We start from the raw sequence: 16736 nt of genomic DNA on the forward strand, positions 1-16736 counted from the left end.
GAGGAACGATATGTAATTTTTACCTCTTCGTTATAAATTTCTTCGGAGGTTTCGTTCCTTTTTCATTATGGCGTTATAATTTCTCTTGGTGGTTATGGTCATTCAGAAGCTCTTTGACTCGGTAAAAAGTTGCGGCACTGGAACCGTACTAATCGTTCAGTTATCTACAACTGTCCACATTAATTATCACTGAACCACGCGGCTGTCCCTAGAAAAAAAAAAGTATCGTTAAGAGCAGAGCCAAGAACCTGGCTGTGCAGGAAAAGGTCTAAACCCTCACCGGGATAGATCTTTTCATTCTGTTGCTCTTAAATCGTTGAGCCATCAACTGATACATCTGCCAGCATTTTTCATCATTCCCTGTTATTTGCTCTGTTTTTCTGTTTTCAGCCTACATGCCCCTCCGCCCACTGTGTGAGGGTCCCTTCGGGAAGAGTCCACTTTTTTCACAAACCAACATAAGTTTTCTTGAAAGTAGCAGCACAAAACTTTCCAGATTACACCATACCAACTCGACCAAATCCATGTCCTGCAACGTACGGTTTCCTGGCTATTTATTTCACCTTGCACGTTTAAAGACGCCTTCGAGCTCTTGTGTTTGGGCTTTAAATCTCGCTGTTAGGGGGCGCAAGGGAAATGAGCATGCTCGGTCTGACAGTCCTGAAACGTTTGCCGCTAAGGGGGTACAGGCTGTGGGCATTGCACTTTGCGGTATATTTATTTCTGTGAAAAACAGCCCGTTGTTTTTCGATGTTCATTTATCTTCTTTTTTTTATGTAAACTGGGTGTTAATAATAATAATAATAATAATAATAATAATAATAATAATAATAATAATAATAATAATAATAATAATAGGGAAAGGCGCAGTATCTGTCTCACTTGCTATGTGGACACCTAAATGCGCCGTAAGGGAAGGGAGGAAGGTGGGAGTGAAAGTGGAAGGAGAGATAGAGGAGTCGTAGTGGAGGGCTACGGAGTAATTTCGACCACCTGGGGATCTTTAACGTGCGCTGACATCGCACAGCACACGGACGCCACTTCGTTTCGCCTCCATCGAAACGCAACCGCCGAGTTCGGGTAAACTGGGTGTTTCATCCAGTCGATAGTCAGCAATCCTATCACTGCAACCAAATGGTCATAAAGACTGAACCAATGAGACGAAAAATGAACTGGTAGACGAAAAATGAACTGGTGCTCTTTGCCCGTGTTACCTTTTTTCTAGCCACGTTAATTCTTCTTGATAACTAATCTCTTCTTTTAGCGTTTACAGATTACAACTGGATGAAACACCCAGTTTCATCCACTCGTAATGTGTAAACGCTAAAAGAAGAGATTAGTTATCAAGAAGAATTAACGTACGTGGTAGAAAAAAGGTAACACGGGCAAAGAGAGCACCAGTTCATTTCTCGTCTCATTGGTTCAGTATTTATGACCATTTGGTCTGCAGTGATAGGATTGCTGATTTTGGAAATTCGGCTGCCTTAGTGTATGGCTGTGATCACAGCACATATAAGCGCTGGTCGGACGCGGTTGCGAAAGAGGTGTCTCGACAAAGCGAATAGTTTTCACTTCTGGGGAAATATTCTACAGGCTTCCGTTGTACCGCTCTACAAGCCTGTGGGCCCGCTCGTAAGGAGCGGATTCCTCTGTTGATTCTGTTTTTAAGCTAGCAACCAAATGATTTATTGCTACAAGCGAGGCAGCTTATAAAGAAATTGGATCGAGTAAATAACGAATGAATTTGTAAAACCACACTACGTGATTGAAATCACTCATCGTCACTGACTAAGGTTAGCCCATTATTTTGCAACAAGAACTATCGACGGGCTGCTAATTCACGGATCACCTTCGTATATTGTGGCCTCGGAAATGAGTCTCGAGGTCTCGTCTTATACCGGGCGATGATAGGGGTCCAAATGAGATCCGCCTCACAATCTTTTACTGTGCACTATCTATGGTTAAATAGTTTCTGAGTGACATGTCCCCTATATCTTTTGCATGTTCATGTTGTCTATCGCATTTCTTGCGCAGACTTTCGACTCTTTTTCTTGCAGGTTCCTAAAATTCCTGCCAAAATATTAACAACCGAGTAACCTATCAATCCGGTCTCACACTCATTAAAACATCCCCCATACTCGTGCCTCAATTATGTGGTAACCTCGACACACGAAACCCACGGAGAGAATGCTGCCGCCCCGCCCACCGGCACTCCCGAGCTCTCTTGCATCGGGCTTACCTCGTAGATGACGAGGCAGAGGAACATATCACACAGCCCACAATCACCTTTGCCGCACATCTACAAGTCTACAGACAGGTCAGACAGACATACCCCACACCTCACGAAACGCTGAAGAAAGTTGGACACCCCCCGCATGCCGCCTGCAGACAGTTACTCTTGTCACACCACATAAACACCATCAATGGTACCCCTCACTCTACAAACCAGAGCGCCCACACTGTGGATAAATAGTTACGGCCTTTCACATAATGTGGGCATGCCAATTCAATCCCGCTGTCGAGAAACTGCCCAATCCCGATCCGGAACAATGGGAGGCCATTCTGCACAGCGAGTGCTCCGACCAGCAAAGCAACCAGGGCTGGTTCACTGGTCTCACGCTGCGTCGTAGGCCATTGGGCTGCCGGATAGGCGGACAACCCAAGGCTCCTAGAATTTTCATGGATGAATACGTATTTCAATCAATCAATCAATCAATCAATCAATCAATCAATCAATCAATCAATCAATCAATCAATCAATCAATCAATCAATCAATCAATCAATCAAGCAAGCAAGCAAGCAAGCAAGCAATCAATCAATCAATCAATAAATGATATAGTCGATCGTTGATGCAGCGTTCAGTTTCACCAACTAAACGACCGCATGGCGCCGAAATCTTATAAACAACGCCAACGCAACCGATAACAAAGTACTTGTGCTTCTTCTGGCAACCTTTTTTCTTTAAAAAGCTTGGCTGCAGACCATTTGGTGGGACATTGTAAAATAAAATTGCGGAAACGACAGGACGGACAAAGCCTTTTTTCTTACTATCTTAATCAGCGACAATGAGTGATTTCAATCGCATAATGTGGTTGTGCGGCTTCATTTTTTTTCCTTTGTTATCATTCGCCCTGTTTTCCTTAATGCTGCCTCACTTGTAGCAGTAAATCATTTGTTTGCTAGTCAAGCCTAATTATTTGTCTGCTCGTCTATCCCGTCTTAGCGCTGTTTCATTCTATTCCTTAACATGTACCAACCAGACCGTATTCACTCTCTTCTGGTAGGAGAAGCCGCATCTCGTACGCGAAGTTTTTTTTAGAGTACAACTGAACTATCTTCGTAACCTCATGTAGCGCAGGCGGATGTCTAAAGTTATTCTAAAGAGTTCTTTCATATTCTAGAGTTAAGACAAATGCGATTAATGTTTGGTTGCTCTCTCTGACGGCGTCAGCGCACTTGAGAAATTGTAACTTTGACACGAATACATGACAACACTGGCGAGATCCTGATATAAAATTGCTATGGTGACTACCAGGAAGAGGCTCATTTGTCAAGACCTAATAATTCATGGAGAGCTTTTGCAAATAATGTTCCTGTTTCTGGCAACTCTTCGCGAGACCCGGGATAGACTTTTTCCCCCTGCGACTGCTAAGCATTTAGCCCACGAGTTTGGCCGAGTCTGAGCTCTCTCGTATATAAAAACGAAGGTTCCACACGCTGACTGGTAGGATTCGTTACTAATGGCACAAAAATAGCGGCCAATGTATCGCGGTAAAAAGCAAATCGGAAGCAACTTAGCTAGCTGTTCTTTTAAAGTTGGTTCATTAGTTGTTAATTATTTACTTTCGCGAACGAAAAAAAGTTTGAAGATCTCTTAGATGTCCAAGGAGAATGTCAAAAGCCTACCCCTCATCTCCTATCATTTGCCTCTCATCGCCAATCATTTTTACCCCTTTAGTCAGTTGCGGTCATCCAAGTTGTTTTACACATTGGCCGTTTCGTAGTCATGATGAGTCATGCCTAGTCATTTTAGTCATTACCACTCATACCTAAGCATTTTTACTGATTTCCAGTCAACTTCGGTCATTTCAAGTCATCATTTCACATATTGGTCGTTTCGTATAATCATAATGAGCCATACCTAGTCATTGTGGCCATTACCACTCATGACTAAGCATTTTTACTTATTTTCAATCAGTTGCGGTCATTTCAAGTCGTCATTTGACATATTGGTCGTTCCGTAGTCATGCATAGTCATTGTAGTTATTACTACTCGTAGCTAAGCATGCTTACTCATTTCCACTCAGTAGCGGTCATTACAAGTCGTAGTTTTACATATTGGTCATTACAAGTGATTTTAGTCATTCGTATCATTATTATTAGTCATCAGCATTAGTCATTAATTCTATCCATGTCTATTTATAATTTTATTAATTATCTATCACCATCAGTCGTTTTCGTTCGTAATCTCCAGCCTCACACGTCAGCTATTTGCGAGTGACACATAAGCGCACAAATTCGACGCATTGATCATGCGCACAGAAGCCTAGAAAGCCTTTGCCTTAAAAGTACTGCACACCATAGCAGTGAAACTAATCAGCTTTTAGCTGGATTCCTGTGCTATGGGCTCACCGTATGTTTTTATAGCCTTGGTTATATATTTAGCTGGGACACCCGTTATATAAAGCCCTGCTTTACTCAAGCGTGGCTTTTCTGACACGGAATCCAGGGGTCCCGTGCTCAGTTCTGATCTCACCTTCCCATTTGGCAGCAAGAGCTGCGCTATGAGACAAACTGCACAGCTGTGGATTGGATTGGATCCGAAAATGTTTATTGACATAGTGTAGCGCCCACATAGGGCTCCGCGCACAGCCGTGGAGCCGTGCTCCGAGTTTTCCTCTTCTTTCTTTCGGGGCAGTCAAAGCGCAGTGCCATCACAGCAGCATCAACGGGTTGCCTTCTGTGCTACTTCATGGCAGGGAAGCAACGCTACTCGAGCTTCAGCCCAGTGCAAGCGATACTTCAAAGCACTTGCGCCAAGTCTTCGACCTAAGACTGTGAACAGGTGCAAGGCCAGCCCCTGGATTACATGGCTAGGGCGGTCGTTCTCAACATTATCGTCGTCGGCTGCCTCGTGAGTGATACTGTAGCACACTTGACGGACAATATAGACCCATCGCCTGGTTTTGTATAAGGTGCCTATCAGATATCACCTCGCAAGTTTTATGTTTTGATCACTCATGACTTTAATTCATGCCTGACCGCCTTGTGAAATGCGAAGTTGAAAGGCGAAATGCAATGCCTACTGCCTTAGTTTGGCCAGTAAATCTTTCACTGTGGTTCCATGGCGCTCGCCTTTTTACTGAGTCCGCGTTCACGGATTTGATGGCAGGCATGCTGGACGCATTTCGGCGGAGGCCAATTGCGAACACTTCATAGGGATATCGAATTACACATTGTGTTGGCAATGTGATAGTATTCGAAGCAGTTCCTGCTTTTATATTAAGTTTTGTGTTATTCTTTTGAGTAAGAAGGCGTCTAAAAAAGGCAACACTGACGTAGTGTAGATAAATCGAAACGCATAGTTCTCACTTCGGGGGTTCTCACTGATCTTCGCCGCACTTTTTCCCCGATCAGGCTTCTAATGACGAAGCGCTGAAATGTCCTTATACACAGACTTAGGTGCACATTCAGGACCCCATGAAGTCAAAATTAAACAAGAATTCTCAATTACAGTATTACTACGGCATGGTATACAATTAATAGGGGGAGAGGGGGGTGGGGGGAAGTAGTTTTTAGCAGTAAGCGCATTTTGTGCATTCTTCGTTAGTTTTATTGAGACAACTTTTACGGGGCTTCGTGAAAGGCTCGCGTATTTATTTTAAGGCAGGGCTAACCGAAGACGTCACGTGCGCAATATTCAAATCTAATATATTCATGGACATACTTTGCAGTGACTGTAGCCAAATACCAGTGCCAGATTGATCGCTGCCGGAAAATAGGCGCATTGTATCAAAGCATAGACATTTCTTCATAAAATATATATGTTAGTCATGTCAGGTTTTATAACGCATAAGAAAATACAGCTATCATAGCTTTCTCTATGGCTATCGTAAAGTATATCGAGCACAAGGCAGAATCCGCTTTTTCTATAGCAGTGCCCGACAATAGTGGAAGAGCCCGCGAACAAAGTGAAGCAGCAGCACGCACGGGCGGGGAGCAGGACAGATAGTAGTGGTAAGTAAGTGCAGGTGTAGTTAGTTGCGCTCATGTGTGCCCTGATAAGTCCCTTTTTTTTTTTTTTTTTTTTTTGCTTGCCATTTCAACGTATACGGATTTCGCGCAATTATTACACAACTCAAATTGTAGTCAAGAGACTGCGGAATGCATGAGCGATTTGACTAACGTGATATATCCGTTTGTCTCGGACCACTGACCTGCTATTACGCTTTACTAAGCGTCACTTAGTGCCTGCAGGTGTGTCCTTATCTTGTGTGTGTGTGTTTCTTTTTCAGTGCACCAACTGTTATTTCGTTCTAGAGAACTCCAAAGCACTTGCCTACGGAAACCGACTTCGCATAAACATGCGTAAAGAGTACGCGAACACATTTCATGGTGAGTAACCCTGACATTGTATAGCTTTTGATTTCCGCTCTAATTATAGTTTCATTAAGACTGTGGCGCCAAATTGCATAAGTGTGTTTGCATGTGAAGACACATAACCATATGCGATATCATTAATTGTTGCTGGTTACGAACAACGCGCATTTGACATAAGTTTGCAAATGGTGTGGAGTAAGAGCTGTCGGAGAAGTGTATCACCTCAACCCAAAACTGTACTTTTTAATTAACAGCCTTCTGTCAAGATGCAAGAAGACGCGCAAATCCTCGAGTATCCTGGCAGATGTGAGAGACAGATATGAAGGAGACGCGTAACCTCAGCCCGAATAATACTGTCAGACCATGAGGCTGATAGTTCAAGAATCGTATTCCTGAACTGCGATCTGCGATGAGCTCTGGTTATCATTGTTTTCAATTTTTATTATCCTTGTTTTTTTAATTGGCACTCATCTTACATCCTTGTCGCGCAGGAAGCGAACGCCTTTTTTGCGTGTGAGCATATGTATCGCTTGGCCTTTACGTGCAACTGATCAATTCTTGGTCGCTGAGGGTAACCGATGGTCGCTGAGGGTAACAAACTGGATTCCAAGGAAAGGAAAGCGTAGCAGGGGGCGGCAGAAAGTTAGGTGGGCGGATGAGATTAAGAAGTTCGCAGGGGTCAAGTGGATGCAGCTAGCACAGAACCGGGTTAAGTGGAGAAATATGGGAGAGGCCTTCGCCCTGCAGTGGGTATAATCAGGCTGATGATGATGATGATCAATTCTTGGAACATTAACTTGCGTGTCTGGCTTTGGGACCTTTAAAGCATATTTGCCAAATTTACTTCTAATACCTTACTTCCTACCCCCGTCAGCGATTAACCCGTACTGATTTGCCAATTCAGAGGACCGAAACCTTAAATTCCGTCTGACCACACCTACGTAGTATTGTGAAGCAGAAAACGGGCTATCAACTGCCCAGGTCTGGTGAGACAGGGTTTAGAGTTATCTTCTTCCTGCTTATTGTGTTATCCCCTTCACAATGACGCCTTTCACCATCGCAGGCCTGGCAGCTTTGGCTGCCGTGCTCTACGTAACCATATTCTCATCCACACTCAGCTGCATCTCCGACGCTGTCTTCCTGTGCTCCCAGTGCACCGTAAGTGCTACCAATCCAATCCAACTCAAACCAAACAAATTTATTTCAACAATATCCACTCAGAGTGATAGTGCGGACAGCCAACAAAATTCCCCAAATGAGGGCTTGGAAACGTCATGTGTCACTTCTCGCAACTGTAAATGAATAAGCTGTCTTGTTTAGTTTTTTCTCCCCTCCCAGTTTTTCAACCCAGAAAGTTACCACACTAATTACTGTTACGTGGACAACGGCAGAAGCACTTCACCTAGGCATGCCGTGTGACATCACTGGATAAACTATGTGCCTAATTTATATTTGACATTCAGGTTTTAGTATGACATATCAGTGTTATTCCCAATTTTCTTTGCTTTATGACTTTTACCGTTTGCACTACAACTTCACCGCAATATACCTCCTCTGCAGTCAAAGGTATATAACTGCTGTGCAAATAGCATTTGGCCGGTTGATGACATCTCAATCTTCGTGCGCAACAGAACCTAAGGAGGCGAAAACCATCATTTCTCTAGAACCTTTTAAAACTAGCTAATATCCCGGTATGACGTATTTTAGCTGCATATATTAGTTAAATGCACCTAGCATTTTCCAACCAATATTTTGCGGCTCGTGTTCACGGGTAGTAAACAACTGAACCTCGGCTGTATCCGAATTTTTCACGCAGTAACAAGTGAACTGACTTTGAAAGCTGAAAATGGTGCTAACGAAGACACAAGTACAAGAATTAAGCGCGAAGAAAACGGTATACAGACATTGTCTACGTGTGTATATTGAATTTCAGTTCTTTTGCATATGGCAACTCGAGCTATCTCAGTGTCTAGAACCGACTGTTGACCAGGGTCCTGGGTTCGGCACCTGCTGCAGCGCCGTGTTTTCATATAAGCAAAAGACAAGGCGCCCTTGTACTCTGCGATGTTAGTGCACGTCAAAGCACCCCAGGTGGTCGAAATTATCCGGGCCCAATTCAGTGGCGTTTGTCATAACCTGAGCTGATTTGGGACATTAAACCATGTAAGCTAAATCAAACTGAACTATATACTAAACTGCGCTAAGTATAGTTCTTGAGTACGCGCCTTCAACCTTTTCATCTGGTGATTTCACTTTCAAGATTTCGACTTCAAGATAAAAATAAAGGGCACTAATCTTTATGATTCACTCAAATTAGATACCATCTAACATCGCAGGGAAACCAGGCATGCGTCAAAGCCTTTTTGCTCTGGAACGCATTCGACATCGTGGTCAGCTTCGTGTGCGACGTCGCGCTATATTACCTGGTTCGCACCGTTACCAATGAGGTAAGCTTGGCTAAACATACGTGCATTATCACATTATAAAACGCACCGTGGTGCTTAGTGGTGTCGCGGTGCGATTACATTTCTATGCCCTCTTTCGATTCATTGTGATGTGAATATATTTCAAACCCTGGTACAACTAAAGTTTACATTAGCGCAATTAGTATTCAGGGCGCTCACACAAGGTTGTGAACATTTCCGGCAGAAGAATCAATTGCTCATTATTATCTACATAGCTAGGTAATACAAATGAGTGCAACTGAAATTTGCGCTGATTTCACAGAAACTTCGTAGTTGAAAAGAATGCTACCAGTCCGGGCCCCGAACTCCGACCATCGCCTTTTCGTGGCAGACGCTCTGGGAGCTAACTTAACAAAGCTTATTTATTAGGGCTACTTATTAGTATAGCTTTTGGCAGGGGAAATCAAGCGCACTAAAAAACGCACGAGTTTTCTGTCGTTTTCCTGTCGTTTTCCTGTCGTTTCTATCCTTCCGTTCCTGTCCTGGATTTTCTTCCTTCCATGTGTGTCTTTTAGTGCGTTTTTTTTTTTCCTCTACCAAAAGATCTGTGAGCTGCTGACCGATTTTATATAAAAAAAAAAAACACAGCAAAACAAAGCAACTTTATTTTTAGACAGCACGTCGCTAATTTTAAGATTCTTGATTAAGAATCAGACTATAGTAATACAGTAAACGAGGTGCAATTGAACAAAAAATTTAGTTGATAACTAGAGGAATGAGGATGCGGGTTTCAGTGGACAGATAGCTGACGTGACGGATTGGCCTAATTGATCAAACTCTCGAAGCTCAAACTGTTTGTCCAATGCATATACGGGAATCCGTCAAGATGGAGTGGATTTCAAGTTATAAAGCACACAGACAAATTCATTTTATTCTATTTTATGCAAGTGTGACTTGCCCCACCGGGGTGGCGCAGTGGTTACGGCGCTCGACTACAGTTCCCAAGGACGCGGGATCGAATTCCGGCCTCGGCGGCCGCTTTTCGATGGAGGCGAAAAGCAAGGCGCCCGTGTGCTGTGAGATTTCAGTGCACGTTAAAGAACCCCAGGTGGTCGAAATTTCCGGAGTCCTCCACTACGGCGTCTCTCATAGCCTGAGTCGCTTTGGGAAGTTAAACCCCACAAACCAAACCAAACTTTAAGACTTAGTAAAATTAACTCATATGAGTTTGAATTGATCAAGAGTAGGTAAAGCTAATAACGGTCCCGCATTCATGGTTCTTACGTGTTTGCTCTCTGCATAGCAAGTATCGTTCATTACACAGCGGTAGTCTTGTGACCTGGCTTCATCATTCGTGGAATGGAATGGTCTTTGGAAATTTCCTGCGACAGTTTGACAATACAGGGAAAAAAAAAAACGAAAGCAGACTGGAACTTCGCACTCGTAGTTCTCGACTGAGCTTGTCCCAGGAAATTGTGTTCTTTGACTGTTAAACATTTTATGACTCATAAAAAAGGAAAGCCCTCAGCGTTATGGTAGGTAACATTTTGTGACGTTTTGCACGATTCTTCTGTTCTGCATCTCTGTTGTTACGCTGTACACGTCTGGGATGTTGCAATTGTACCTCGTTTGCCACCGCATGCTCCGGTCTCACTAGTGACGTGTTTCACTTGGATCGTGCTAAAAAGACAAAAAAAAAAAAAAAGCTCTAAAATATATCAGCTCTAGTCGTTCCGTGTAACTTTCCGACGGTCGTGAGAAGAAAAATATGCGCTGTGGCGTCATCCACTGGTTTGACCGACTCATCTCTTTGCTCTCATTAAGAATGCGGTGATGTAAGTGCCACTGGATGCGCATACTTATTCCTTTATCTTTCTTAAGCAACATTTATCAGTTCAGGAGAATGATGGCGTGGCTCTCTGCAACGCTTAATCGAAGATACCTTCTGTGAATGCAGGAAAGACTAACCAGGGTCGGGTTTTCGACAAAAACATTTGGGAATACACAACCGGCTTTTATTATTTTGCCACCGAACTAGAGCCGCGAATGCCTCAGTGTGGCTTTTAAATGCCAAAATGCGGGAAAATGTTTACCCTTACTGAATAATGCATAATCTTGCATTGCTTTTAGAGCGAAACAACACACAAGCGTTTCCTTGCGATAAGCACCACACAAGACCAATCCAGGGGCACAGCCTCGACATAACGTCACCTGATGGAACAGCCAGTATAAGGGACCGCAATAGAAAAATTATTCTGCAAGAATTTCGACGTAAAAGCGCAATGCTGAAATATTGAGTTTTAGTTTTCTCAAATATAGCGAAATGAAGAATGCCGGCGCGAGAAAGCACTCCTAACGATGCAGCATTTGATTTTGCTTTATTTATTTTTTTTTTCATAATTAACTGTTGCCGAGGCCCTCAATGTGTATATACGATGAATTGGTCTATATTCTGATATACTGTCTTGCCCGCTCACAGATTTATATATCGTGAGCCTTCTCTCCAATATCAAATGTCCATGCGTGTTGTGAGACCGCCATCCTGCTTTAGTTTCTAAAGAAATAATAATTGAAAAATTGCGCAAAAAATAAAAAAAAATCCAAACGCAGGTCTTTTTTTTTTTTTTTTTTTTTTTTTGCGCATTCACATGTATAAAGATCGTTCTGGAACTTCGTGCAAGGAGTGTGAAGGATTGAGAAAAGCCGGCAGTAATTGACGACGTGGAGAAAAAGATGACACACTTTAACATGCGTGCATCTCAACTGCACTTTTTGATTTTCAAGAAAAGTGCGAATATGTCTGACAGAAGGGAGAAACATTGCGTTTGGGCAAATCAGTTATGCTCTGTGGTATTTTCCGGTCTACTACGGACGCAGAAGAAACTTGAGCGAAGTTTGGCCATACAAGGCTTATATTCCTCGCAGGCTTCTAGTGAGGCACAGCTCGGTGATTTTAACAGATATGCTATATAATTACTTTATTGCGATGAAACTCGAAAGTTTTTGGGGAAAAACCGTGCCTCAGGCACAAGGTCGCAGCGCCGAATTTATGTTGTTTTTAACGTCGGTCTAAAACCTAGAACGTACACCCAACTTATGGATAAACAAACATGATAATATTGTGGTGGATCGCGTTCCATTGCGTATACCAATCTCCCTAGCTGTATACGGCTGATACTTGCCACATATTGTTTATTTATATTAGCCACTCATGCAGAAAAAAAAAAAAAAAAACTATTACAGACTGTCAGAAAACATCGTCGGATATGTATGCACTATATCAAAAAGTGTGAACTGCGTATCTACTTCTTCTCTTCCTTTTCTTTTCAAGGGCTACAGGGCTTTGAAAAGCTCTATCGAAGCGACAGAGGAAGGTGTAAGCACAAAGCGTTTGCTCCCACTACCTACTTTGTGTCTTAGGCTGAATATTTTCTGTTAGCTCTACATTGAACTGAGCATTAGTTCCAATTTTTCTGTAACATCTTCTTTATTCGTCCCTCATTAAAGACGACTTCGACGTGGGACTACACGCAACACAACCTGATGGAGAGATACCCTTCAGAGGACGGCAACGTTCACACGGTAAGGAACGTTCTGTGCCTGTAACAAGAAGCGGCACGTAAAGCGTATTTTAGCGCCTAAAAAAAGGAAGAAAAAAAAATTTGGTCTGAATTATATGCAGGACGATGAAACCACGGTTGAAGTCGTTATTAGCACAAGGGAGTCTTATCCTCGCAAGGTCCTGGCTTTCAGCAAGGTTTGTACGCAACTTTTGTAACGGGATAATCGCCCGCCTGGTCCAATGAGCGCATAGGACGTTTTGCTGCAAAACACTGCGCCGCAAAAGTGAAATTTAAAGACGCTGATAAGAGATCCGAAAAGCCTTTCAGCAACCGATCTTGCCTCATACATCGCTTGGACGCAGGGACCTCATTCAGGTCCACTCCTGGACTTAATAAAAACAGCCAACCTTTTTCCATTCATTTAATCATTTATTCATCTCTACCCTACTGATGCCATTAGGCAATAAATACCATTAAAAAAAAAAGTTTCGAAAGTCAGAACGAAGTGTTCGTTTATTACGAAGTATTGCGGAAGATAAGCACGCATTAATTACAGCGTAGCTCATTTCGTGTCATGATTCACGGTACAAGTACCACACTTATAACGCAGTAGCATTTATTTTTTCGCAAAGAGTGGGGGTGGGGGGGGGGGGGGGGAGGCCGGGGGAGGGGGTGGGTACTTCTCTCAGAAAATTTGTATTGCTAATGTTCCTTCAGGGCTCCGAATTCCTCATGAAAAAAAAATATATATATATACATACGACCAGCACTGCTTTCCACCTCTTATTTTTAGGAAGTGTGTTGTTTTCTTTCCAGAAAATTAAAGGCAACAGTACCGTTTTAGATTCTTGAGTGTGCAATTCACTCAAACCAATTAATTGCTGCGATCCTTAGTTCCACGGCTTTTTCGTAGCGTTCCTTCAACCAACTTCGATATCTGCAGTTCCATCTGATGAATGCCTACTGGTTTAAGGCGGTCAGCTAGCTTATCGTTGTGCGGGGGAAATAACGTGAGCTGAGAAGGCCAGACGGATTAAGTGAGATTCCATCCGAAATGTAGACCGATTAATTGCTAAAGCACTATATCAAATCAATAGTCAAAGTTAATTGTATGATTACGACTTAATTTCTCTGTATCTTTCTATTTCGACGTTTTAGTTATAGCTAAAAAAGAGCCTGAAAAATTTATGCGCTTTCACCGAAATGAATATCCTCCGCTGATAGAAAAAACTGGATGATGGCGTCTAATCGAGACTGAGCAAAGTTTTGTTTGCTCTCGTTTCAGACGATTCAGTTAAAACCGTCGCTTCTGCAGATTGTTCTCGTGACGATATTGAAGGTAAGCAAGACAGAGGTGCACATTTTCGGCTGCCAACTGAGAAGGTTTTTTTTTTTTTCTTTTCTTGATGTTGAAACTAGCTTGCAACTGCACTAAAAAAGCCGTTCATTAATGAGAAAGTGAATTTGAAAGCATTTATTGTTCAAAATACCGGCCTTGGCGGCCGCTTTTCGATGGAGACGAAAAGCAAGGTGCCCGTGTGCTGTGCGATGTCAGGGCACGTTAAAGAACACCAGGTGGTCGAAATTTTTGGAGTCCTCCACTACGGCGTCTCTCATAGCCTGAGTCGCTTTGGGACGTTAAACCCTACAAACCAACCAACCATTTATTGTTAAAATATATGGCCGTAATGACAGACTTCTGGCTCTTCTCATCCAAGCAGTTTCGCTTGAACGACGCTAACAGTTTCGCAGTGAGCTGAAATAAACTTTTTCTAATGCTCCTCATTTTCACGTTTCGATCAAGTTTGCATAACCGGGAAAGGTTCTAGATTATGCAGCCCCCAACCATGCACCACGTCGGGATATTCTTTTTTTTTTTTTTTTTTTTTTTGGGTAGCTAGGAAGGGTATAGAACGGGGAAGTGTGGAGTGTACTCTCCCCTCTTCCGACGCACGGAGACGGGCGAAACGTTGACGCGATCCATCGAACTAAATATATCATGTATCTGTCGAGTAGCAACCGGCTTGCATCTCAATAATGCTTTTGAAATCCCCAATGCTACGTATGCACGTTTTAACGATTCTCTGGATAATCGGTTTTCCTTTCGTCGGGAGGGAGGGAAGGGGTGATAATTTCTTTCTTTCTGTATAACCACAGAACAGTGTTCAACATGGGGATACCGTTCCCATTTTAGAAAAAAGTATACTCTCTTGGGACATCTGTCCTCGACCTTATTAAGTTAATTGCTGGTCCAAGGTTGAACAGGAAGGCTTAAAATAGTAAGGAATAAAATAACATTTTCGGTCAAGAGCCGCAGTGTACCGGGGGGGATGGTCGAATTATTTTCCGTCGAACAAAGCAGGTGTCTAGTGTGAATGCCAGTCAAGCAGCGATTACTCATTGTGCATCTGCGTTGAGCTTCTGCATTGCGCTGCCATTTTCATGCAGCAAGCACATAGAATTTTCTCTCAAATCAATGTGGTTGCAGTCCGTAGCAGCTTATATATAGTTGCTTGCCCGTAAGGCTTGCACGCTGTTTCGACTCCACCGCTTTCATTGTTGAGAAGCTAGCCTCACAGCTTCCGATGAATGCAAATATATATATATTGCATCACTTCTACAACACAAAAGAAACTTTCTTTAGAGGCAGGAATATGGGGAAGGTGGGTACGGATCCCAGAGAGCCGCGAGCCGCACTTGGAGCAGCGAGGAGCCGCATGAAGCCCGCGAGCAGCAGTTTGGCCACCCCAGTATTGTCAGCCTTATATAACTAGATACGTGACACTACGTATGAGGACTCAGTTTTCATTTTGTAGCCCCCTTTATAATGCCGTTTCAGTGTAAAACCTTGCTGGCGCTGCTGACGGTCAAATAAATTAGAGAAAAAATATTTAAAATGGAAATAGGCCCTGAAGTGGGCAGTGCAGCTAGCACCAATGGACCAGCGAATAAAATCCTCGGCTACATCGAGGGTATTTGATATTTCCTCTTAAACGTTGAATTCTGCCATTTTCGCCCCAACGGTAAAATATGGCTTAATGTTGCGGAAAACAGTGCCGTCTCGACGAGTATCTCTCGTTTCGGAACATTTTGTACCTGCAAACATTGTTTGCCTGTTTCCTCTGGGACGAATGCATCAGAAGTCCCGTTTCACAGATCCTTAAGTGTCTGTCTCAGCTGGAGGTGAAGTAGCAGGGTCACCCCTGAGAAGTTTGAATTAAGCTTGAATATAGTGGGATTTCGCGCAGTACCGAATTACAGGGACGATCAACTTCGCGCAAACTGGTAGCCATGCATATCTGGCTAATGTGAAATCGTATCAAGGTGCACGCGCACATAGTTTATGTGCGAACAGCAGTGCACTTATTTTTCGAAGAGTTTGCCGTTAACTTTAGTGTTCCAGTTGCGATAATCAAGCTCTCACGACGTAGGTGCTGGTGCTGGCCATGTTCAAGCAGTACACAGACCTCGAGCAGCCACTGGTCACCAGCAGCCACCAGGACTCTAGCAGTGCGTCGCGCGTGTCCCTGACGCAGATCACCACCTGGAAGGCCGCCTATGCCCGGCGCCGCTCCACTCTATACTCTATCCAGGAAAGAACGCTGCTGATGCAGACCAATGGCATTACTGAGGCAAATCTGCCCCGCCTCACCCCGCAGCGGTCCATCGGTCTGAACCCTGCCATCACGGAGAACCCTCACCCGGACAACAACCTCAAGTCCCCAGCAGAGCAAGGCAGCGAACCCACTGGCAAGAACACTGCTATGCCCAGCCTGCCGGTGCCGGTGCTAAGAATACCTAGTGATGGACTCAACTCCACGACCAAGAAGGCACCATCAACGCCGCTCATGGATACCAGGAAGAAGACGGGCACGGGCTGCAAGGGAAGGAGAGACGGTAGAAAGCTCGTTGATCAGCGGCGGGGCGTATGCTTTTCCACGACGGACGAGGTGCCGGTAGCCGAAGATCCCACTCTTTCTTCCAAGCTCTACGTCACGGCCGACGAGATGGACCCTGCGGCGCGTCCGAACTCCGGAATCTCTGGAACGGCGCAGCGCTGAGCAAGACGTTGCTCCAAGCTCCTGAGATCTCGATAGTTGCATTCCGTGCTTTCGAAAGGGACTTTCAACGTATATATAGAAACCATGCACATTTTTCCTTCGCCCT

The 16736-nt window shown here is 43.7% G+C and overlaps 1 protein-coding gene across 1 annotated transcript; it reads left to right on the forward strand.

Moving 5' to 3' along the window:
* Positions 1 to 5090: 5090 nt before the first annotated feature.
* On the forward strand, positions 5091 to 12612 carry LOC146190662 (uncharacterized). Its single transcript, XM_084600224.1, has 5 exons — positions 5091 to 5135; positions 6517 to 6616; positions 7665 to 7759; positions 8938 to 9048; positions 12514 to 12612. The coding sequence occupies exons 1-5, from the start codon at positions 5091 to 5093 to the stop codon at positions 12610 to 12612; spliced, it is 450 nt and encodes a 149-aa protein (XP_084456350.1).
* Positions 12613 to 16736: the final 4124 nt, after the last annotated feature.

This window comes from Amblyomma maculatum, chromosome 4 (genome assembly GCF_055883805.1).
Source record: "Amblyomma maculatum isolate TAMU_Amacu chromosome 4, ASM5588380v1, whole genome shotgun sequence".
NCBI classification, from domain to species: domain Eukaryota; kingdom Metazoa; phylum Arthropoda; class Arachnida; order Ixodida; family Ixodidae; genus Amblyomma; species Amblyomma maculatum.

Excerpts from the sequence above, each read along its gene's own strand:
- LOC146190662 (XM_084600224.1), top strand. The coding sequence starts at position 5,091 with ATGGCTAGGGCGGTCGTTCTCAACATTATCGTCGTCGGCTGCCTC. Across the intron at positions 6,617-7,664 it reads GTACGCGAACACATTTCATG|GCCTGGCAGCTTTGGCTGCC; the intron begins GTGAGTAACCCT and ends TCACCATCGCAG. Across the intron at positions 7,760-8,937 it reads TCCTGTGCTCCCAGTGCACC|GGAAACCAGGCATGCGTCAA; the intron begins GTAAGTGCTACC and ends CTAACATCGCAG.